At 50.3% G+C, this 23,223-nt stretch overlaps 2 protein-coding genes across 2 annotated transcripts in view; one reads left to right on the top strand and one right to left on the bottom strand.

The window, feature by feature from the left end:
- Positions 1-19,720, bottom strand: part of GPS2 (G protein pathway suppressor 2) — a 70,717-nt gene extending 50,997 nt beyond the window's left edge. The window contains exon 1 of the mRNA XM_069950322.1: positions 19,541-19,720. The gene's annotated coding sequence lies outside the window, so the exon portion shown is untranslated. The remainder of the gene's footprint in view (positions 1-19,540) is intronic.
- Positions 19,721-19,758: 38 nt separating this feature from the next.
- The window catches only part of NEURL4 (neuralized E3 ubiquitin protein ligase 4), a 92,584-nt gene continuing 89,119 nt past the window's right edge, over positions 19,759-23,223 (top strand). Inside the window, exon 1 of the mRNA XM_069963500.1 lies at positions 19,759-19,972. Coding sequence (XP_069819601.1) covers positions 19,811-19,972 — 162 coding nt within the window. The 5' untranslated portion in view covers positions 19,759-19,810. The remainder of the gene's footprint in view (positions 19,973-23,223) is intronic.

Genomic DNA, 23,223 nt, shown 5'->3' with positions numbered 1-23,223 from the left:
TCAGGCAGGACAGTGGTGATATACTGGAGGAGGAGGAGGAGGAGATCAGACAGGACAGTGGTGATATACTGGAGGAGGAGGAGGAGATCAGACAGGACAGTGGTGATATACTGGAGGGGGAGGAGGAGGAGATCAGACAGGACAGTGGTGATATACTGGAGGAGGAGGAGATCAGACAGGACAGTGGTGATATACTGGAGGAGGAGGAGGAGGAGGAGGAGGAGATCAGGCCGGACAGTGGTGATATACTGGAGGAGGAGGAGGAGGAGGAGGAGATGATCAGACAGGACAGTGGTGATATACTGGAGGAGGAGGAGGAGGAGATCAGACAGGACAGTGGTGATATACTGGAGGGGGAGGAGGAGATCAGACAGGACAGTGGTGATATACTGGAGGAGGAGGAGATGATCAGACATGACAGTGGTGATATACTGGAGGAGGAGGAGGAGATCAGACAGGACAGTGGTGATATACTGGAGGAGGAGGAGGAGGAGGAGATCAGGCAGGACAGTAGTGATATACAGGAGGAGGAGATATAGTGGAGGGTTGGGGGCAGTGATATAGTGGAGGGTTGGGGGCAGTATAGAGGTGATATAGTGGAGGGTTGGGGGCAGTATAGAGGTGATATAGTGGAGGGTTGGGGGCAGTATAGAGGTGATATAGTGGAGGGTTGGGGGCAGTGATAATAGTGGAGGGTTGGGGGCAGTATCGAGGTGATATAGTGGAGGGTGGGGGCAGTATAGAGGTGATATAGTGGAGGGTTGGGGGCAGTATAGAGGTGATATAGTGGAGGGTTGGGGGCAGTATAGTGGTATATAGTGGAGGGTTGGGGCAGTATAGAGGTGATATAGTGGAGGGTTGGGGGCAGTATAGAGGTGATATAGTGGGGGGTTGGGGCAGTATAGAGGTAATATAGTGGAGGGTTGGGGGCAGTATAGTGGAGGGTTGGGGGCAGTATAGAGGTGATATAGTGGAGGGTTGGGGGCAATATAGGGGTGATATAGTGGAGGGTTGGGGCAGTATAGAGATGATATAGTGGAGGGTTGGGGGCAGTATAGAGGTGATATAGTGGAGGGTTGGGGGCAGTATAGTGGAGGGTTGGGGGCAGTATAGAGGTGATATAGTGGAGGGTTGGGGGGCAGTATAGAGGTGATATAGTGAGGGTTGGGGGGCAGTATAGAGGTGATATAGTGGAGGGTTGGGGGCAGTATAGTGGAGGGTTGGGGGCAGTATAGAGGTGATATAGTGGAGGGTTAGGGGCAGTATAGTGGAGGGTTGGGGCAGTATAGAGGTGATATAGTGGAGGGTTGGGGGCAGTATAGTGGAGGGTTGGGGGCAGTATAGAGGTGATATAGTGGAGGGTTGGGGGCAGTATAGTGGAGGGTTGGGGGCAGTATAGAGGTGATATAGTGGATGGTTGGGGGCAGTATAGAGGTGATATAGTGGAGGGTTGGGGCAGTATAGAGGTAATATAGTGGAGGGTTGGGAGCAGTATAGAGGTGATATAGTGGAGGGTTGGGGCAGTATAGGGGTGATATAGTGGAGGGTTGGGGGCAGTATAGAGGTGATATAGTGGAGGGTTGGGGGCAGTAGAGAGGTGATATAGTGGAGGGTTGGGGCAGTATAGAGGTTGATATAGGGGAGGGTTGGGGCAGTATAGAGGTGATATAGTGGAGGGTTGGGGGCAGTATAGAGGTGATATAGTGGAGGGTTGGGGGGCAGTATAGTGGAGGGTTGGGGCAGTATAGAGGTGCTATAGTGGAGGGTTGGGGGCAGTATAGAGGTGATATAGTGGAGGGTTGGGGCAGGTATAGGGGTGATATAGTGGAGGGTTGGGGGCAGTATAGAGGTGATATAGTGGAGGGTTGGGGGCAGTATAGAGGTGATATAGTGGAGGGTTGGGGCAGTATAGAGGTGATATAGTGGAGGGTTGGGGGCAGTATAGAGGTGATATAGTGGAGGGTTGGGGGCAGTGATATAGTGGAGGGTTGGGGCAGTATAGAGGTGATATAGTGGAGGGTTGGGGGCAGTATATAGTGGAGGGTTGGGGGCAGTATAGAAGTGATATAGTGGAGGGTTGGGGCAGTATAGTGGAGGGTTGGGGGCAGTAATAGAGGTGATATAGTGGATGGTTGGGGGCAGTATAGAGGTGATATAGTGGAGGGTTGGGGCAGTATAGAGGTTATATAGTGGAGGGTTGGGGGCAGTATAGAGGTGATATAGTGGAGGGTTGGGGGCAGTATAGAGGTGATATAGTGGAGGGTTGGGGGCAGTATAGTGGAGGGTTGGGGGCAGTATAGAGGTGATATAGTGGATGGTTGGGGGCAGTATAGAGGTGATATAGTGGAGGGTTGGGGCAGTATAGAGGTGATATAGTGGAGGGTTGGGGGCAGTATAGAGGTGATATAGAGGAGGGGTGGGGGCAGTATAGAGGTGATATAGTGGAGGGTTGGGGGCAGTATAGAGGTGATATAGTGGAGGGTTGGGGGCAGTATAGAGGTGAGGGTTGGGGGCAGTATAGAGGTGATATAGTGGAGGGTTGGGGGCAGTATAGAGGTGATATAGTGGAGGGTTGGGGGCAGTATAGGGGTGATATAGTGGAGGGTTGGGGGCAGTATAGGGGTGATATAGTGGAGGGTTGGGGGCAGTATAGAGGTGATATAGTGGAGGGTTGGGGGCAGTATAGAGGTGATATAGTGGAGGGTTGGGGACAGTATAGTGGTGATATAGTGGAGGGTTGGGGGCAGTATAGAGGTGATATAGTGGAGGGTTGGGGGCAGTATAGAGGTGATATAGTGGAGGGTTGGGGGCAGTGATATAGTGGAGGGTTGGGGGCAGTATAGAGGTGATATAGTGGAGGGTTGGGGGCAGTATAGAGGTAATATAGTGGAGGGTTGGGGCAGTATAGGAGGTGATATAGTGGAGGGTTGGGGGCAGTATAGAGGTGATATAGTGGAGGGTTTGGGGGCAGTATAGTGGTGATATAGTGGAGGGTTGGGGGCAGTGATATAGTGGAGGGTTGGGGGCAGTATAGGGGTGATATAGTGGAGGGTTGGGGCAGTATAGAGGTGATATAGTGGAGGGTTGGGGGAAGTATAGAGGTGATATAGTGAAGGGTTGGGGCAGTATAGGGGTGATATAGTGGAGGGTTGGGGCAGTGATATATGTGGAGGGTTGGGGGCAGTATAGAGGTGATATAGTGGAGGGTTGGGGACAGTATAGAGGTGATATAGTGGAGGGTTGGGGACAGTATAGGAGGTGATATAGTGGAGGGTTGGGGGCAGTATAGTGGAGGGTTGGGGGCAGTATAGAGGTGATATAGTGGAGGGTTGGGGGCAGTATAGTGGAGGGTTGGGGCAGTATAGAGGTGATATAGTGGAGGGTTGGGGGAAGTATAGAGGTGATATAGTGAAGGGTTGGGGCAGTATAGGGGTGATATAGTGGAGGGTTGGGGGCAGTATAGGGGTGATATAGTGGAGGGTTGGGGGCAGTATAGAGGTGATATAGTGGAGGGTTGGGGGCAGTATAGAGGTGATATAGTGGAGGGTTGGGGGCAGTATAGAGGTGATATAGTGGAGGGTTGGGGACAGTATAGAGGTGATATAGTGGAGGGTTGGGGGCAGTATAGGGGTGATATAGTGGAGGGTTGGGGGCAGTATAGGGGTGATATAGTGGAGGGTTGGGGGCAGTATAGGGGTGATATAGTGGAGGGTTGGGGCAGTATAGAGGTGACATAGTGGAGGGTTGGGGACAGTGATATAGTGGAGGGTTGGGGGCAGTATAGTGGTGATATAGTGGAGGGTTGGGGGCAGTATAGAGGTGATATAGTGGAGGGTTGGGGGCAGTATAGAGGTAATATAGTGGAGGGTTGGGGCAGTATAGAGGTGATATAGTGGAGGGTTGGGGCAGTATAGAGGTGATATAGTGGGGGGTTGGGGGCAGTATAGAGGTAATATAGTGGAGGGTTGGGGACAGTATAGAGGTGATATAGTGGAGGGTTGGGGGCAGTATAGAGGTGATATAGTGGAGGGGTGGGGGCAGTATAGAGGTGATATAGTGGGGGGTTGGGGGCAGTATAGAGGTAATATAGTGGAGGGTTGGGGGCAGTATAGAGGTGACATAGTGGAGGGTTGGGGGCAGTATAGAGGTGACATAGTGGAGGGTTGGGGGCAGTATAGAGGTGATATAGTGGAGGGTTGGGGGCAGTATAGGGGTGATATAGTGGAGGGTTGGGGGCAGTATAGGGGTGATATAGTGGAGGGTTTGGTGGCAGTGATATAGTGGAGGGTTGGGGGCAGTATAGAGGTGATATAGTGGAGGGTTGGGGGCAGTATAGAGGTGATATAGTGGAGGGTTGGGGGCAGTATAGAGGAGATATAGTGGAGGGTTAGGGGCAGTATAGAGGTGATATAGTGGAGGGTTGGGGGCAGTATAGAGGTGATATAGTGGAGGGTTGGGGCAGTATAGAGGTGATATAGTGGAGGGTTGGGGGCAGTATAGAGGTGATATAGTGGAGGGTTGGGGGCAGTGATATAGTGGAGGGTTGGGGCAGTATAGAGGTGATATAGTGGAGGGTTAGGGACAGTATAGAGGTGATATAGTGGAGGGTTGGGGACAGTATAGAGGTGATATAGTGGAGGGTTGGGGCAGTATAGAGGTGATATAGTGGAGGGTTGGGGACAGTATAGAGGTGATATAGTGGAGGGTTGGGGGCAGTATAGAGGTGATATAGTGGAGGATTGGGGGCAGTATAGTGGAGGGTTGGGGGCAGTATAGAGGTGATATAGTGGAGGGTTGGGGGCAGTGATATAGTGGAGGGTTGGGGGCAGTATAGTGGAGGGTTGGGGGCAGTATAGAGGTGATATAGTGGAGGGTTGGGGGCAGTATAGAGGTGATATAGTGGAGGGTTGGGGGCAGTATAGAGGTGATATAGTGGAGGGTTGGGGCAGTATAGAGGTGATATAGTGGAGGGTTGGGGCAGTATAGAGGTGATATAGTGGAGGGTTGGGGGCAGTATAGAGGTGATATAGTGGAGGGTTGGGGGCAGTATAGTGGTGATATAGTGGAGGGTTGGGGGCAGATATAGTGGAGGGTTGGGGCAGTATAGAGGTGATATAGAGGAGGGTTGGGGCAGTATAGAGGTGATATAGTGGAGGGTTGGGGGCAGTATAGTGGAGGGTTGGGGGCAGTATAGAGGTGATATAGTGGAGGGTTGGGGGCAGTATAGAGGTGATATAGAGGAGGGTTGGGGCAGTATAGAGGTGATATAGTGGAGGGTTGGGGGCAGTATAGAGGTGATATAGTGGAGGGTTGGGGCAGTATAGAGGTGATATAGTGGAGGGTTGGGGGCAGTATAGAGGTGATATAGTGGAGGGTTGGGGGCAGTATAGAGGTGATATAGTGGAGGGTTGGGGGCAGTATAGAGGTGATATAGTGGAGGGTTGGGGGCAGTATAGAGGTGATATAGTGGAGGGTTGGGGGCAGTATAGAGGTGATATAGTGGAGGGTTGGGGGCAGTATAGAGGTGATATAGTGGAGGGTTGGGGGCAGTATAGAGGTGATATAGTGGAGGGTTGGGGGCAGTATAGAGGTGATATAGTGGAGGGTTGGGGGCAGTATAGAGGTGATATAGTGGAGGGTTGGGGGCAGTGATATAGTGGAGGGTTGGGGGCAGTATAGAGGTGATATAGTGGAGGGTTGGGGGCAGTATAGAGGTGATATAGTGGAGGGTTGGGGGCAGTATAGAGCTGATATAGTGGAGGGTTGGGGGCAGTATAGAGCTGATATAAGTGGAGGGTTGGGGCAGTATAGAGGTGATATAGTGGAGGGTTGGGGGCCGTGATATAGTGGAGGGTTGGGGGCAGTATAGAGGTGATATAGTGGAGGGTTGGGGGCAGTATAGTGGTGATATAGTGGAGGGTTGGGGGCAGTATAGAGGTGATATAGAGGAGGGTTGGGGACAGTATAGAGGTGATATAGTGGAGGGTTGGGGGCAGTATAGAGGTGATATAGTGGAGGGTTGGGGGCAGTATAGTGGAGGGTTGGGGGCAGTATAGAGGTGATATAGTGGAGGGTTGGGGGCAGTATAGAGGTGATATAGTGGAGGGTTGGGGGCAGTATAGAGGTGATATAGTGGAGGGTTGGGGGCAGTATAGAGGTGATATAGTGGAGGGTTGGGGACAGTATAGAGGTGATATAGTGGAGGGTTGGGGACAGTATAGTGGAGGGTTGGGGGCAGTATAGGGGTGATATAGTGGAGGGTTGGGGGCAGTGATATAGTGGAGGGTTGGGGGCAGTTTAGAGGTGACATAGTGGAGGGTTGGGGCAGTATAGAGGTGATATAGTGGAGGGTTGGGGGCAGTATAGAGGTGATATAGTGGATGGTTGGGGGCAGTATAGAGGTGATATAGTGGAGGGTTTGGGGCAGTATAGAGGTGATATAGTGGAGGGTTGGGGGCAGTATAGAGGTGATATAGTGGAGGGTTGGGGGCAGTATAGTGGAGGGTTGGGGGCAGTATAGAGGTGATATAGTGGAGGGTTGGGGGCAGTATAGAGGTGATATAGTGGAGGGTTGGGGGCAGTATAGAGGTGATATAGTGGAGGGTTGGGGGCAGTATAGAGGTGATATAGTGGAGGATTGGGGCAGTATAGAGGTGACATAGTGGAGGGTTGGGGCAGTATACAGGTGATATAGTGGAGGGTTGGGGGCAGTGATATAGTGGAGGGTTGGGGACAGTATAGAGGTGATATAGTGGAGGGTTGGGGGCAGTATAGAGGTGATATAGTGGATGGTTGGGGGCAGTATAGGGGTGATATAGTGGGGGGTTGGGGGCAGTATAGGGGTGATATAGTGGATGGTTGGGGACAGTATAGAGGTGATTTAGTGGAGGGTTGGGGGCAGTATAGAGGTGATATAGTGGAGGGTTGGGGGCAGTATAGGGGTGATATAGCGGAGGGTTGGGGGCAGTATAGAGGTGATATAGTGGAGGGTTGGGGGCAGTGATATAGTGGAGGGTTGGGGGCAGTATAGAGGTGATATAGTGCAGGGTTGGGGGCAGTATAGAGGTGATATAGTGAAGGGTTGGGGGCAGTATAGAGGTGATATAGTGGAGGGTTGGGGGCAGTATAGGGGTGATATAGTGGAGGGTTGGGGGCAGTGATATAGTGGAGGGTTGGGGCAGTATAGAGGTGATATAGTGGAGGGTTGGGGGCAGTATAGTGGAGGGTTGGGGACAGTATAGAGGTGATATAGTGGAGGGTTGGGGGCAGTGATATAGTGGAGGGTTGGGGGCAGTATAGGGGTGATATAGTGGAGGGTTGGGGCAGTATAGGAGGTGATATAGTGGAGGGTTGGGGGCAGTATAGAGGTAATATAGTGGAGGGTTGGGGCAGTATAGGAGGTGATATAGTGGAGGGTTGGGGGCAGTATAGAGGTGATATAGTGGAGGGTTGGGGGCAGTATAGTGGTGATATAGTGGAGGGTTGGGGGCAGTGATATAGTGGAGGGTTGGGGGCAGTATAGGGGTGATATAGTGGAGGGTTGGGGCAGTATAGAGGTGATATAGTGGAGGGTTGGGGGAAGTATAGAGGTGATATAGTGAAGGGTTGGGGCAGTATAGGGGTGATATAGTGGAGGGTTGGGGCAGTGATATAGTGGAGGGTTGGGGGCAGTATAGAGGTGATATAGTGGAGGGTTGGGGACAGTATAGAGGTGATATAGTGGAGGGTTGGGGACAGTATAGGAGGTGATATAGTGGAGGGTTGGGGGCAGTATAGTGGAGGGTTGGGGGCAGTATAGAGGTGATATAGTGGAGGGTTGGGGCAGTATAGAGGTATAGTGGAGGGTTGGGGGCAGTATAGAGGTGATATAGTGGAGGGTTGGGGGACAGTATAGAGGTGATATAGTGGAGGGTTGGGGCAGTATAGAGGTGACTAGTGGAGGGTTGGGGCAGTATAGAGGTGATATAGTGGAGGGGTTGGGGGCAGTATAGAGGTGATATAGTGGAGGGTTGGGGGCAGTATAGAGGTGATATAGTGGAGGGTGGGGGCAGTATAGAGGTGATATAGTGGTAGGGTTGGGGACAGTATAGAGGTGATATAGTGGAGGGTTGGGGGCAGTATATAGAGGTGATATAGTGGAGGGTTGGGGGCAGTATAGGGGTGATATAGTGGAGGGTTGGGGGCAGTATAGAGGTGATATAGTGGAGGGTTGGGGGCAGTATAGGTGATATAGTGGAGGGTTGGGGGCAGTATAGAGGTGATATAGTGGAGGGTTGGGGGCAGTATAGTGGTGATATAGTGGAGGGTTGGGGGCAGTATAGAGGTGATATAGTGGAGGGTTGGGGCAGTATAGAGGTATATAGTGGAGTGGTTGGGGGCAGTATAGAGGTGATATAGTGGAGGGTGGGGCAGTATAGAGGTGATTATAGTGGGGGGTTGGGGGCAGTATAGAGGTAATATAGTGGAGGGTTGGGGAGCAGTTATAGAGGGTGATTATAGTGGAGGGTTGGGGGCAGTATAGAGGTGATATAGTGGAGGGTTGGGGGCAGTATAGAGGTGATAGTGGGGGGTTGGGGGCAGTACTAGAGGTAATATAGTGGAGGGTTGGGGGCAGTATGAAGGTGACATAGTGGAGGGTTGGGGGCAGTATAGAGGTGCCATAGTGGAGGGTTGGGGGCAGTATAGAGGTCGATATAGTGGAGGGGTGGGGGCCGTATAGGTGGATTGTGGAGGGTTGGGGGCAGATAGGGGGATATAGTGGAGGGTTGGGGGCAGTGATATAGTGGAGGGTTTGGGGGCAGTATAGAGGTGATATAGTGGAGGGTTGGGGGCAGTATAGAGGTGATATAGTGGAGGGTTGGGGGGCAGTATAGAGGAGATATAGTGGAGGGTTATGGGGCAGTATAGAGGTGATATAGTGGAGGGTGGGGGCAGTATAGAGGTGATATAGTGGAGGGTGGGGGCAGTATAGAGGTCATATAGTGGAGGGTTGGGGGCAGTATAGAGGTGTATAGTGGAGGGTTGGGGCGCTAAGTGATATATGGAGGGTTGGGCAGTATAGAGGGATATAGTGGATGGTTAGGGACAGTATAGAGGTGATATAGTGGAGGGTTGGGGACAGTATAGATGTGTATATAGTGGAGGGTTGGGGCAGTATAGAGGTGATATAGGGAGGGTTGGGGACAGTATAGAGGTGACTATAGTGGAGGGTTGGGGGCAGTATAGAGGTGATATAGTGGAGGATTGGGGGCAGTATAGTGGAGGGTTGGGGCAGTATAGAGGTGATATAGTGGAGGGTTGGGGGCAGTATAGAGGTAATATAGTGGAGGGTTGGGGGCAGTATAGAGGTGATATAGTGGAGGGTTGGGGGCAGTATATGGGTGATATAGTGGAGGGTTAGGGGCAGTATAGTGGAGGGTTGGGGCAGTATAGAGGTGATATAGTGGAGGGTTGGGGGCAGTATAGAGGTGATATAGTGGAGGGTTGGGGGCAGTATAGGGGTGATATAGTGGAGGGTTGGGGGCAGTATAGTGGAGGGTTGGGGCAGTATAGAGGTGATATAGTGGAGGGTTGGGGCAGTATAGAGGTGATATAGTGGAGGGTTGGGGGCAGTATAGTGGAGGGTTGGGGGCAGTATAGAGGTGACATAGTGGAGGGTTGGGGGCAGTATAGTGGAGGGTTGGGGGCAGTATAGAGGTGATATAGTGGAGGGTTGGGGGCAGTATAGAGGTGATATAGAGGAGGGTTGGGGGCAGTATAGGGGTGATATAGTGGAGGGTTGGGGGCAGTGATACAGTGGAGGGTTGGGGGCAGTATAGAGGTGATATAGTGGAGGGTTGGGGGCAGTATAGAGGTGATATAGTGGAGGGTTGGGGGGCAGTATAGAGGTGATATAGTGGAGGGTTGGGGGCAGTATAGAGGTGATATAGTGGAGGGTTGGGCAGTATAGAGGTGATATAGTGGAGGGTTGGGGGCAGTATAGAGGTGATATAGTGGAGGGTTGGGGGCAGTATAGAGGTGATATAGTGGAGGGTTGGGGGCAGTATAGAGGTGATATAGTGGAGGGTTGGGGGCAGTATAGAGGTGATATAGTGGAGGGTTGGGGGCAGTATAGAGGTGATATAGTGGAGGGTTGGGGGCAGTATAGAGGTGATATAGTGGAGGGTTGGGGGCAGTATAGAGGTGATATAGTGGAGGGTTGGGGGCAGTATAGAGGTGATATAGTGGAGGGTTGGGGGCAGTATAGAGGTGATATAGTGGAGGGTTGGGGGCAGTGATATAGTGGAGGGTTGGGGGCAGTATAGAGGTGATATAGTGGAGGGTTGGGGGCAGTATAGAGGTGATATAGTGGAGGGTTGGGGGCAGTATAGAGCTGATATAGTGGAGGGTTGGGGGCAGTATAGAGCTGATATAGTGGAGGGTTGGGGCAGTATAGAGGTGATATAGTGGAGGGTTGGGGGCAGTGATATAGTGGAGGGTTGGGGGCAGTATAGAGGTGATATAGTGGAGGGTTGGGGGCAGTATAGTGGTGATATAGTGGAGGGTTGGGGGCAGTATAGAGGTGATATAGAGGAGGGTTGGGGACAGTATAGAGGTGATATAGTGGAGGGTTGGGGGCAGTATAGAGGTGATATAGTGGAGGGTTGGGGGCAGTATAGTGGAGGGTTGGGGGCAGTATAGAGGTGATATAGTGGAGGGTTGGGGGCAGTATAGAGGTGATATAGTGGAGGGTTGGGGGCAGTATAGAGGTGATATAGTGGAGGGTTGGGGGCAGTATAGAGGTGATATAGTGGAGGGTTGGGGACAGTATAGAGGTGATATAGTGGAGGGTTGGGGACAGTATAGTGGAGGGTTGGGGGCAGTATAGGGGTGATATAGTGGAGGGTTGGGGGCAGTGATATAGTGGAGGGTTGGGGGCAGTTTAGAGGTGACATAGTGGAGGGTTGGGGCAGTATAGAGGTGATATAGTGGAGGGTTGGGGGCAGTATAGAGGTGATATAGTGGATGGTTGGGGGCAGTATAGAGGTGATATAGTGGAGGGTTTGGGGCAGTATAGAGGTGATATAGTGGAGGGTTGGGGGCAGTATAGAGGTGATATAGTGGAGGGTTGGGGGCAGTATAGTGGAGGGTTGGGGGCAGTATAGAGGTGATATAGTGGAGGGTTGGGGGCAGTATAGAGGTGATATAGTGGAGGGTTGGGGGCAGTATAGAGGTGATATAGTGGAGGGTTGGGGGCAGTATAGAGGTGATATAGTGGAGGATTGGGGCAGTATAGAGGTGACATAGTGGAGGGTTGGGGCAGTATACAGGTGATATAGTGGAGGGTTGGGGGCAGTGATATAGTGGAGGGTTGGGGACAGTATAGAGGTGATATAGTGGAGGGTTGGGGGCAGTATAGAGGTGATATAGTGGATGGTTGGGGGCAGTATAGGGGTGATATAGTGGGGGGTTGGGGGCAGTATAGGGGTGATATAGTGGATGGTTGGGGACAGTATAGAGGTGATTTAGTGGAGGGTTGGGGGCAGTATAGAGGTGATATAGTGGAGGGTTGGGGGCAGTATAGGGGTGATATAGCGGAGGGTTGGGGGCAGTATAGAGGTGATATAGTGGAGGGTTGGGGGCAGTGATATAGTGGAGGGTTGGGGGCAGTATAGAGGTGATATAGTGCAGGGTTGGGGGCAGTATAGAGGTGATATAGTGAAGGGTTGGGGGCAGTATAGAGGTGATATAGTGGAGGGTTGGGGGCAGTATAGGGGTGATATAGTGGAGGGTTGGGGGCAGTGATATAGTGGAGGGTTGGGGCAGTATAGAGGTGATATAGTGGAGGGTTGGGGGCAGTATAGTGGAGGGTTGGGGACAGTATAGAGGTGATATAGTGGAGGGTTGGGGGCAGTGATATAGTGGAGGGTTGGGGGCAGTATAGGGGTGATATAGTGGAGGGTTGGGGGCAGTATAGAGGTGATATAGTGGAGGGTTGGGGGCAGTATAGTGGTGATATAGTGGAGGGTTGGGGACAGTATAGAGGTGATATAGTGGAGGGTTGGGGGCAGTATAGAGGTGATATAGTGGAGGGTTGGGGGCAGTATAGAGGTGATATAGTGGAGGGTTGGGGGCAGTGATATAGTGGAGGGTTGGGGGCAGTATAGAGGTGATATAGTGGAGGGTTGGGGGCAGTATAGAGGTGATATAGTGGAGGGTTGGGGGCAGTATAGAGGTGATATAGTGGAGGGTTGGGGGCAGTGATATAGTGGAGGGTTGGGGGCAGTATAGAGGTGATATAGTGGAGGGTTGGGGGCAGTATAGAGGTGATATAGTGGAGGGTTGGGGGCAGTATAGAGGTGATATAGTGGAGGGTTGGGGGCAGTATAGAGGTGATATAGTGGAGGGTTGGGGGCAGTGATATAGTGGAGGGTTGGGGACAGTATAGAGGTGATATAGTGGAGGGTTGGGGGCAGTATAGAGGTGATATAGTGGAGGGTTGGGGGCAGTATAGAGGTGATATAGTGGAGGGTTGGGGGCAGTATAGAGGTGATATAGTGGAGGGTTGGGGGCAGTATAGAGGTGATATAGTGGAGGGTTGGGGACAGTATAGAGGTGATATAGTGGATGGTTGGGGGCAGTATAGAGGTGATATAGTGGAGGGTTGGGGGCAGTATAGAGGTGATATAGTGGAGGGTTGGGGGCAGTATAGGGGTGATATAGTGGAGGGTTGGGGGCAGTGATATAGTGGAGGGTTGGGGGCAGTATAGTGGTGATATAGTGGAGGGTTGGGGGCAGTATAGAGGTGATATAGTGGAGGGTTGGGGGCAGTATAGAGGTGATATAGTGGAGGGTTGGGGGCAGTATAGTGGTGATATAGTGGAGGGTTGGGGCAGTATAGAGGTGATATAGTGGAGGGTTGGGGGCAGTGATATAGTGGAGGGTTGGGGGCAGTATAGAGGTGATATAGTGGAGGGTTGGGGGCAGTATAGGGGTGATATAGTGGAGGGTTGGGGGCAGTATAGAGGTGATATAGTGGAGGGTTGGGGGCAGTATAGAGGTGATATAGTGGAGGGTTGGGGGTAGTATAGGGGTGATATAGTGGAGGGTTGGGGGTAGTATAGAGGTGATATAGTGGAGGGTTGGGGGCAGTATAGGGGTGATATAGTGGAGGGTTGGGGGCAGTATAGAGGTGATATAGTGGAGGGTTGGGGGCAGTATAGAGGTGATATAGTGGAGGGTTGGGGGCAGTATAGAGGTGATATAGTGGGGGGTTGGGGGCAGTATAGAGGTGATATAGTGGGGGGTTGGGGGCAGTATAGAGGTGATATAGTGGAGGGTTGGGGGCAGTATAGAGGTGATATAGTGGAGGGTTGGGGGCAGTATAGAGGTGATATAGTGGAGGGTTGGGGGCAGTATAGGGGTGATATAGTGGAGGGTTGGGGGCAGTATAGAGGTGATATAGTGGAGGGTTGGGGGCAGTATAGAGGTGATATAGTGGAGGGTTGGGGGCAGTATAGTGGTGATATAGTGGAGGGTTGGGGGCAGTATAGAGGTGATATAGTGGAGGGTTGGGGGCAGTATAGTGGAGGGTTGGGGGCAGTATAGTGGTGATATAGTGGAGGGTTGGGGGCAGTGATATAGTGGAGGGTTAGGGGTAGTATAGAGGTGATATAGTGGAGGGTTGGGGGCAGTATAGAGGTGATATAGTGGAGGGTTGGGGGCAGTGATATAGTGGAGGGTTGGGGGCAGTATAGAGGTGATATAGTGGAGGGTTGGGGGCAGTATAGAGGTGATATAGTGGAGGGTTGGGGGCAGTATAGAGGTGATATAGTGGAGGGTTGGGGGCAGTGATATAGTGGAGGGTTGGGGGCAGTATAGAGGTGATATAGTGGAGGGTTAGGGCAGTATAGAGGTGATATAGTGGAGGGTTGGGGGCAGTATAGTGGAGGGTTGGGGCAGTATAGAGGTGATATAGTGGAGGGTTGGGGGCAGTATAGAGGTGATATAGTGGAGGGTTGGGGGCAGTATAGTGGTGATATAGTGGAGGGTTGGGGGCAGTATAGAGGTGATATAGTGGAGGGTTGGGGGCAGTATAGTGGTGATATAGTGGAGGGTTGGGGGCAGTATAGAGGTGATATAGTGGAGGGTTGGGGGCAGTATAGTGGTGATAAAGTGGAGGGTTGGGGGCAGTATAGTGGAGGGTTGGGGGCAGTATAGTGGTGATATAGTGGAGGGTTGGGGGCAGTATAGAGGTGATATAGTGAAGGGTTGGGGGCAGTATAGTGGAGGGTTGGGGGCAGTATAGAGGTGATATAGTGGAGGGTTGGGGGCAGTATAGAGGTGATATAGTGGAGGGTTGGGGGCAGTGATATAGTGGAGGGTTGGGGGCAGTATAGAGGTGATATAGTGGAGGGTTGGGGGCAGTATAGAGGTGATATAGTGGAGGGTTGGGGGCAGTGATATAGTGGAGGGTTGGGGGCAATATAGAGGTGATATAGTGGAGGGTTGGGGGCAGTATAGGGGTGATATAGTGGAGGGTTGGGGGCAGTATAGAGGTGATATAGTGGAGGGTTGGGGGCAGTATAGTGGAGGGTTGGGGGCAGTATAGTGGAGGGTTGGGGGCAGTATAGAGGTGATATAGTGGAGGGTTGGGGGCAGTATAGAGGTGATATAGTGGAGGGTTGGGGCAGTATAGGAGGTGATATAGTGGAGGGTTGGGGCAAGTATAGAGGTGATATAGTGGAGGGTTGGGGGCAGTATAGGGGTGATATAGTGGAGGGTTGGGGGCAGTATAGGGGTGATATAGTGGAGGGTTGGGGGCAGTATAGAGGTGATATAGTGGAGGGTTGGGGGCAGTATAGAGGTGATATAGTGGAGGGTTGGGGCAGTATAGAGGTGATATAGTGGAGGGTTGGGGGCAGTATAGGGGTGATATAGTGGAGGGTTGGGGGCAGTATAGTGGAGGGTTGGGGGCAGTATAGAGGTGATATAGTGGAGGGTTGGGGGCAGTATAGAGGTGATATAGTGGAGGGTTGGGGACAGTATAGGGGTGATATAGTGGAGGGTTGGGGGCAGTGATATAGTGGAGGGTTGGGGGCAGTATAGTGGAGGGTTGGGGCAGTATAGAGGTGATATAGTGGAGGGTTGGGGGCAGTATAGAGGTGATATAGTGGAGGGTTGGGGGCAGTATAGAGGTGATATAGTGGAGGGTTGGGGGCAGTATAGGGGTGATATAGTGGAGGGTTGGGGGCAGTATAGTGGAGGGTTGGGGGCAGTATAGAGGTGATATAGCGGAGGGTTGGGGGCAGTATAGAGGTGATATAGTGGAGGGTTGGGGGCAGTATAGTGGAGGGTTGGGGGCAGTATAGAGGTGATATAGTGGAGGGTTGGGGGCAGTATAGAGGTGATATAGTGGGGGGTTGGGGGCAGTATAGAGGGGATATAGTGGAGGGTTGGGGGCAGTATAGTGATGATATAGTGGAGGGTTGGGGGCAGTATAGAGGTGATATAGTGGAGGGTTGGGGGCAGTATAGAGGTGATATAGTGGAGGGTTGGGACAGTATAGAGGTGATATAGTGGAGGGTTGGGACAGTATAGAGGTGATATAGTGGAGGGTTGGGGGCAGTATAGAGGTGATATAGTGGAGGGTTGGGGGCAGTATAGAGGTGATATAGTGGAGGGTTGGGGGCAGTATAGAGGTGATATAGTGGAGGGTTGGGGACAGTATAGTGGTGATATAGTGGAGGGTTGGGGGCAGTATAGAGGTGATATAGTGGAGGGTTGGGGGCAGTGATATAGTGGAGGGTTGGGGGCAGTATAGAGGTGATATAGTGGAGGGTTGGGGGCAGTATAGAGGTGATATAGTGGAGGGTTGGGACAGTATAGAGGTGATATAGTGGAGGGTTGGGGGCAGTATAGAGGTGATATAGTGGAGGGTTGGGGGCAGTATAGAGGTGATATAGTGGAGGGTTGGGGGTAGTATAGAGGTGATATAGTGGAGGGTTGGGGGCAGTATAGAGGTGATATAGTGGAGGGTTGGGGGCAGTGATATAGTGGAGGGTTGGGGGCAGTATAGAGGTGATATAGTGGAGGGTTGGGGGCAGTATAGAGGTGATATAGTGGAGGGTTGGGGGCAGTATAGAGGTGATATAGTGGAGGGTTGGGGGCAGTATAGAGGTGATATAGTGGAGGGTTGGGGGCAGTATAGAGGTGATATAGTGGAGGGTTGGGGGCAGTGATATAGTGGAGGGTTGGGGGCAGTATAGAGGTGATATAGTGGAGGGTTGGGGGCAGTATAGAGGAGATATAGTGGAGGGTTGGGGGCAGTATAGAGGTGATATAGTGGAGGGTTGGGGGCAGTATAGAGGTGATATAGTGGAGGGTTGGGGGCAGTATAGAGGTGATATAGTGGAGGGTTGGGGCAGTATAGAGGTGATATAGTGGAGGGTTGGGGGCAGTGATATAGTGGAGGGTTGGGGGCAGTATAGAGGAGATATAGTGGAGGGTTGGGGGCAGTATAGAGGTGATATAGTGGAGGGTTGGGGGCAGTATAGGGGTGATATAGTGGAGGGTTGGGGGCAGTATAGAGGTGATATAGTGGAGGGTTGGGGGCAGTATAGAGGTGATATAGTGGAGGGTTGGGGGCAGTATAGGGGTGATATAGTGGAGGGTTGGGGGCAGTATAGAGGTGATATAGTGGAGGGTTGGGGGCAGTATAGAGGTGATATAGTGGAGGGTTGGGGCAGTATAGAGGTGATATAGTGGAGGGTTGGGGGCAGTATAGAGGTGATATAGTGGAGGGTTGGGGACAGTATAGTGGTGATATAGTGGAGGGTTGGGGGCAGTATAGAGGTGATATAGTGGAGGGTTGGGGGCAGTATAGAGGTGATATAGTGGAGGGTTGGGGGCAGTATAGAGGTGATATAGTGGAGGGTTGGGGACAGTATAGTGGTGATATAGTGGAGGGTTGGGGGCAGTATAGAGGTGATATAGTGGAGGGTTGGGGGCAGTGATATAGTGGAGGGTTGGGGGCAGTATAGAGGTGATATAGTGGAGGGTTGGGGGCAGTATAGAGGTGATATAGTGGAGGGTTGGGACAGTATAGAGGTGATATAGTGGAGGGTTGGGGGCAGTATAGAGGTGATATAGTGGAGGGTTGGGGGCAGTATAGAGGTGATATAGTGGAGGGTTGGGGGTAGTATAGAGGTGATATAGCGGAGGGTTGGGGGCAGTATAGAGGTGATATAGTGGAGGGTTGGGGGCAGTGATATAGTGGAGGGTTGGGGGCAGTATAGAGGTGATATAGTGGAGGGTTGGGGGCAGTATAGAGGTGATATAGTGGAGGGTTGGGGGCAGTATAGAGGTGATATAGTGGAGGGTTGGGGGCAGTATAGAGGTGATATAGTGGAGGGTTGGGGGCAGTATAGAGGTGATATAGTGGAGGGTTGGGGGCAGTATAGAGGAGATATAGTGGAGGGTTGGGGGCAGTATAGAGGTGATATAGTGGAGGGTTGGGGGCAGTATAGAGGTGATATAGTGGAGGGTTGGGGGCAGTATAGAGGAGATATAGTGGAGGGTTGGGGGCAGTATAGAGGTGATATAGTGGAGGGTTGGGGGCAGTATAGAGGTGATATAGTGGAGGGTTGGGGGCAGTGATATAGTGGAGGGTTGGGGGCAGTATAGAGGTGATATAGTGGAGGGTTGGGGGCAGTATAGAGGAGATATAGTGGAGGGTTGGGGGCAGTATAGAGGTGATATAGTGGAGGGTTGGGGGCAGTATAGAGGTGATATAGTGGAGGGTTGGGGGCAGTATAGAGGTGATATAGTGGAGGGTTGGGGGCAGTATAGAGGTGATATAGTGGAGGGTTGGGGCAGTATAGAGGTGATATAGTGGAGGGTTGGGGCAGTATAGAGGTGATATAGTGGAGGGTTGGGGGCAGTGATATAGTGGAGGGTTGGGGGCAGTATAGAGGAGATATAGTGGAGGGTTGGGGGCAGTATAGAGGTGATATAGTGGAGGGTTGGGGGCAGTGATATAGTGGAGGGTTGGGGGCAGTATAGAGGTGATATAGTGGAGGGTTAGGGGCAGTATAGTGGTGATATAGTGGAGGGTTGGGGGCAGTATAGAGGTGATATAGTGGAGGGTTGGGGCAGTATAGAGGTGATATAGTGGAGGGTTGGGGGCAGTATAGAGGTGATATAGTGGAGGGTTGGGGGCAGTATAGAGGTGATATAGTGGAGGGTTGGGGGCAGTATAGAGGTGATATAGTGGAGGGTTGGGGACAGTGATATAGTGGAGGGTTGGGGGCAGTATAGAGGTGATATAGTGGAGGGTTGGGGGCAGTATAGAGGTGATATAGTGGAGGGTTGGGGGCAGTATAGAGGTGATATAGTGGAGGATTGGGGGCAGTATAGAGGTGATATAGAGGAGGGTTGGGGCAGTATAGAGGTGATATAGTGGAGGGTTGGGGCAGTATAGAGGTGATATAGTGGAGGGTTGGGGGCAGTGATATAGTGGAGGGTTGGGGGCAGTATAGAGGTGATATAGTGGAGGGTTGGGGGCAGTATAGAGGTGATATAGTGGAGGGTTGGGGGCAGTATAGAGGTGATATAGTGGAGGGTTGGGGCAGTATAGAGGTGATATAGTGGAGGGTTGGGGGCAGTATAGAGGTGATATAGTGGAGGGTTGGGGGCAGTATAGAGGTGATATAGTGGAGGGTTGGGGGCAGTATAGAGGTGATATAGTGGAGGGTTGGGGGCAGTATAGAGGTGATATAGTGGAGGGTTGGGGGCAGTATAGAGGTGATATAGTGGAGGGTTGGGGACAGTATAGGGGTGATATAGTGGAGGGTTGGGGGCAGTATAGAGGTGATATAGTGGAGGGTTGGGGGCAGTATAGAGGTGATATAGTGGAGGGTTGGGGGCAGTATAGAGGTGATATAGTGGAGGGTTGGGGGCAGTATAGAGGTGATATAGTGGAGGGTTAGGGGCAGTATAGAGGTGATATAGTGGAGGGTTGGGGGCAGTATAGAGGTGATATAGTGGAGGGTTGGGGGCAGTATAGAGGTGATATAGTGGAGGGTTGGGGACAGTATAGAGGTGATATAGTGGAGGGTTGGGGGCAGTATAGAGGTGATATAGTGGAGGGTTGGGGCAGTATAGAGGTGATATAGTGGAGGGTTGGGGGCAGTGATATAGTGGAGGGTTGGGGGCAGTATAGAGGTGATATAGTGGAGGGTTGGGGGCAGTATAGAGGTGATATAGTGGAGGGTTGGGGGCAGTATAGGGGTGATATAGTGGAGGGTTGGGGCAGTATAGAGGTGATATAGTGGAGGGTTGGGGGCAGTATAGAGGTGATATAGTGGAGGGTTGGGGGCAGTATAGAGGTGATATAGTGGAGGGTTGGGGGAAGTATAGAGGTGATATAGTGGGGTGTTGGGGGCAGTATAGAGGTGATATAGTGGGGGGTTGGGGGCAGTATAGAGGTGCGGGCAGACGGTATACAGGTAGAATATCGGTGTAGATACCCTTCATAGTCGCGCACGCGCAGTAGTCTCACCTCATATAGAGATCCCGGGTCACGCTCGGTGTATTTACGGCTGGTCGGGGCACAGCTGGGCGGATAGAGCGGGAAGCGGCCTCTTCCGGTTTACTCCATGACACTTCCCGGAGCTCTGCGCTTCTCCAGGCGTCACTTCCGCCAACCAGGTAACGTGTCTCCAGCCGAAAACCTTTTCCGCCAACCATGCGAGACTTCCGGCGGCTTCTGTCAGACTCGTCTCCCTGGTGACGCCGTAAAGCGCCGGGGCAGGTGCCGTAAAGCAGCGCTATGGCGGAGCTGCACCCTCGCACCGGCAAGCTGGTTATCCTTAGTAACGGGAACCGGACGGCGACCAGGAAGCAGCCGGCACAGGAGTTCAACCAGGGCCTCGTGCTTAGTGCCCGCCCCCTGGGCCCGGGGGAGGTGTTTACCGTGCGCCTGGACCGCAAGGTGTGTACAGCGGCTATATACCGCAGGCCAGTGACGTCACCGCCTCTATATACCACATAGCAGTGATGTCTCCTCTATATACATCTATATACCACATAGCAGTGATGTCTCCTCCTCTATATACATCTATATACCACATAGCAGTGATGTCTCCTCTATATACATCTATATACCACATAGCAGTGATGTCTCCTCCTCTATATACATCTATATACCACATAGCAGTGATGTCTCCTCCTCTATATACATCTATATACCACATAGCAGTGATGTCTCCTCCTCTATATACATCTATATACCACATAGCAGTGATGTCTCCTCCTCCTCTATATACATCTATATACCACATAGCAGTGATGTCTCCTCCTCCTCTATATACATCTATATACCACATAGCAGTGATGTCTCCTCCTCCTCTATATACACCTATATACCACATAGCAGTGATGTCTCCTCCTCTATATACATCTATATACCACATAGCAGTGATGTCTCCTCTATATACATCTATATACCACATAGCAGTGATGTCTCCTCTATATACATCTATATACCACATAGCAGTGATGTCTCCTCCTCTATATACATCTATATACCACATAGCAGTGATGTCTCCTCCTCTATATACATCTATATACCACATAGCAGTGATGTCTCCTCCTCCTCTATATACATCTATATACCACATAGCAGTGATGTCTCCTCTATATACATCTATATACCACATAGCAGTGATGTCTCCTCTATATACATCTATATACCACATAGCAGTGATGTCTCCTCCTCTATATACATCTATATACCACATAGCAGTGATGTCTCCTCCTCTATATACATCTATATACCACATAGCAGTGATGTCTCCTCCTCCTCTATATACATCTATATACCACATAGCAGTGATGTCTCCTCCTCTATATACATCTATATACCACATAGCAGTGATGTCTCCTCCTCTATATACATCTATATACCACATAGCAGTGATGTCTCCTCCTCCTCTATATACATCTATATACCACATAGCAGTGATGTCTCCTCCTCTATATACATCTATATACCACATAGCAGTGATGTCTCCTCCTCTATATACATCTATATACCACATAGCAGTGATGTCTCCTCCTCTATATACATCTATATACCACATAGCAGTGATGTCTCCTCTATATACATCTATATACCACATAGCAGTGATGTCTCCTCCTCTATATACATCTATATACCACATAGCAGTGATGTCTCCTCCTCCTCTATATACATCTATATACCACATAGCAGTGATGTCTCCTCCTCTATATACATCTATATACCACATAGCAGTGATGTCTCCTCCTCTATATACATCTATATACCACATAGCAGTGATGTCTCCTCTATATACATCTATATACCACATAGCAGTGATGTCTCCTCTATATACATCTATATACCACATAGCAGTGATGTCTCCTCTATATACATCTATATACCACATAGCAGTGATGTCTCCTCTATATACATCTATATACCACATAGCAGTGATGTCTCCTCCTCTATATACATCTATATACCACATAGCAGTGATGTCTCCTCCTCTATATACATCTATATACCACATAGCAGTGATATCTCCTCCTCTATATACATCTATATACCACATAGCAGTGATGTCTCCTCCTCTATATACATCTATATACCACATAGCAGTGATGTCTCCTCCTCCTCTATATACATCTATATACCACATAGCAGTGATGTCTCCTCCTCTATATACATCTATATACCACATAGCAGTGATGTCTCCTCCTCTATATACATCTATATACCACATAGCAGTGATGTCTCCTCCTCTATATACATCTATATACCACATAGCAGTGATGTCTCCTCCTCCTCTATATACATCTATATACCACATAGCAGTGATGTCTCCTCCTCCTCTATATACATCTATATACCACATAGCAGTGATGTCTCCTCCTCCTCTATATACATCTATATACCACATAGCAGTGATGTCTCCTCCTCCTCTATATACATCTATATACCACATAGCAGTGATGTCTCCTCCTCCTCTATATACATCTATATACCACATAGCAGTGATGTCTCCTCCTCCTCTATATACATCTATATACCACATAGCAGTGATGTCTCCTCCTCCTCTATATACATCTATATACCACATAGCAGTGATGTCTCCTCCTCCTCTATATACATCTATATACCACATAGCAGTGATGTCTCCTCCTCCTCTATATACATCTATATACCACATAGCAGTGATGTCTCCTCCTCTATATACATCTATATACCACATAGCAGTGATGTCTCCTCCTCTATATACATCTATATACCACATAGCAGTGATGTCTCCTCTATATACATCTATATACCACATAGCAGTGATGTCTCCTCCTCTATATACATCTATATACCACATAGCAGTGATGTCTCCTCCTCTATATACATCTATATACCACATAGCAGTGATGTCTCCTCCTCCTCTATATACATCTATATACCACATAGCAGTGATGTCTCCTCTATATACATATATATACCACATAGCAGTGATGTCTCCTCCTCCTCTATATACATCTATATACCACATAGCAGTGATGTCTCCTCCTCTATATACCACATAGCAGTGATGTCTCCTCTATATACATCTATATACCACATAGCAGTGATGTCTCCTCCTCTATATACATCTATATACCACATAGCAGTGATGTCTCCTCCTCTATATACCACATAGCAGTGATGTCTCCTCTATATACATCTATATACCACATAGCAGTGATGTCTCCTCCTCTATATACATCTATATACCACATAGCAGTGATGTCTCCTCCTCTATATACCACATAGCAGTGATGTCTCCTCTATATACATCTATATACCACATAGTAGTGATGTCTCCTCCTCCTCTATATACATCTATATACCACATAGCAGTGATGTCTCCTCCTCTATATACATCTATATACCACATAGCAGTGATGTCTCCTCTATATACATCTATATACCACATAGCAGTGATGTCTCCTCCTCTATATACCACATAGCAGTGATGTCTCCTCTATATACATCTATATACCACATAGTAGTGATGTCTCCTCCTCCTCTATATACATCTATATACCACATAGCAGTGATGTCTCCTCTATATACATCTATATACCACATAGCAGTCATGTCTCCTCCTCTATATACATCTATATACCACATAGCAGTCATGTCTCCTCCTCCTCTATATACATCTA

This window comes from Dendropsophus ebraccatus, chromosome 1 (assembly GCF_027789765.1).
Source record: "Dendropsophus ebraccatus isolate aDenEbr1 chromosome 1, aDenEbr1.pat, whole genome shotgun sequence".
NCBI classification, from domain to species: Eukaryota; Metazoa; Chordata; class Amphibia; order Anura; family Hylidae; genus Dendropsophus; species Dendropsophus ebraccatus.
The sequence above is the reverse complement of the archived record's forward strand: the minus strand, read 5'-3'. Positions and strand labels throughout refer to the sequence as shown.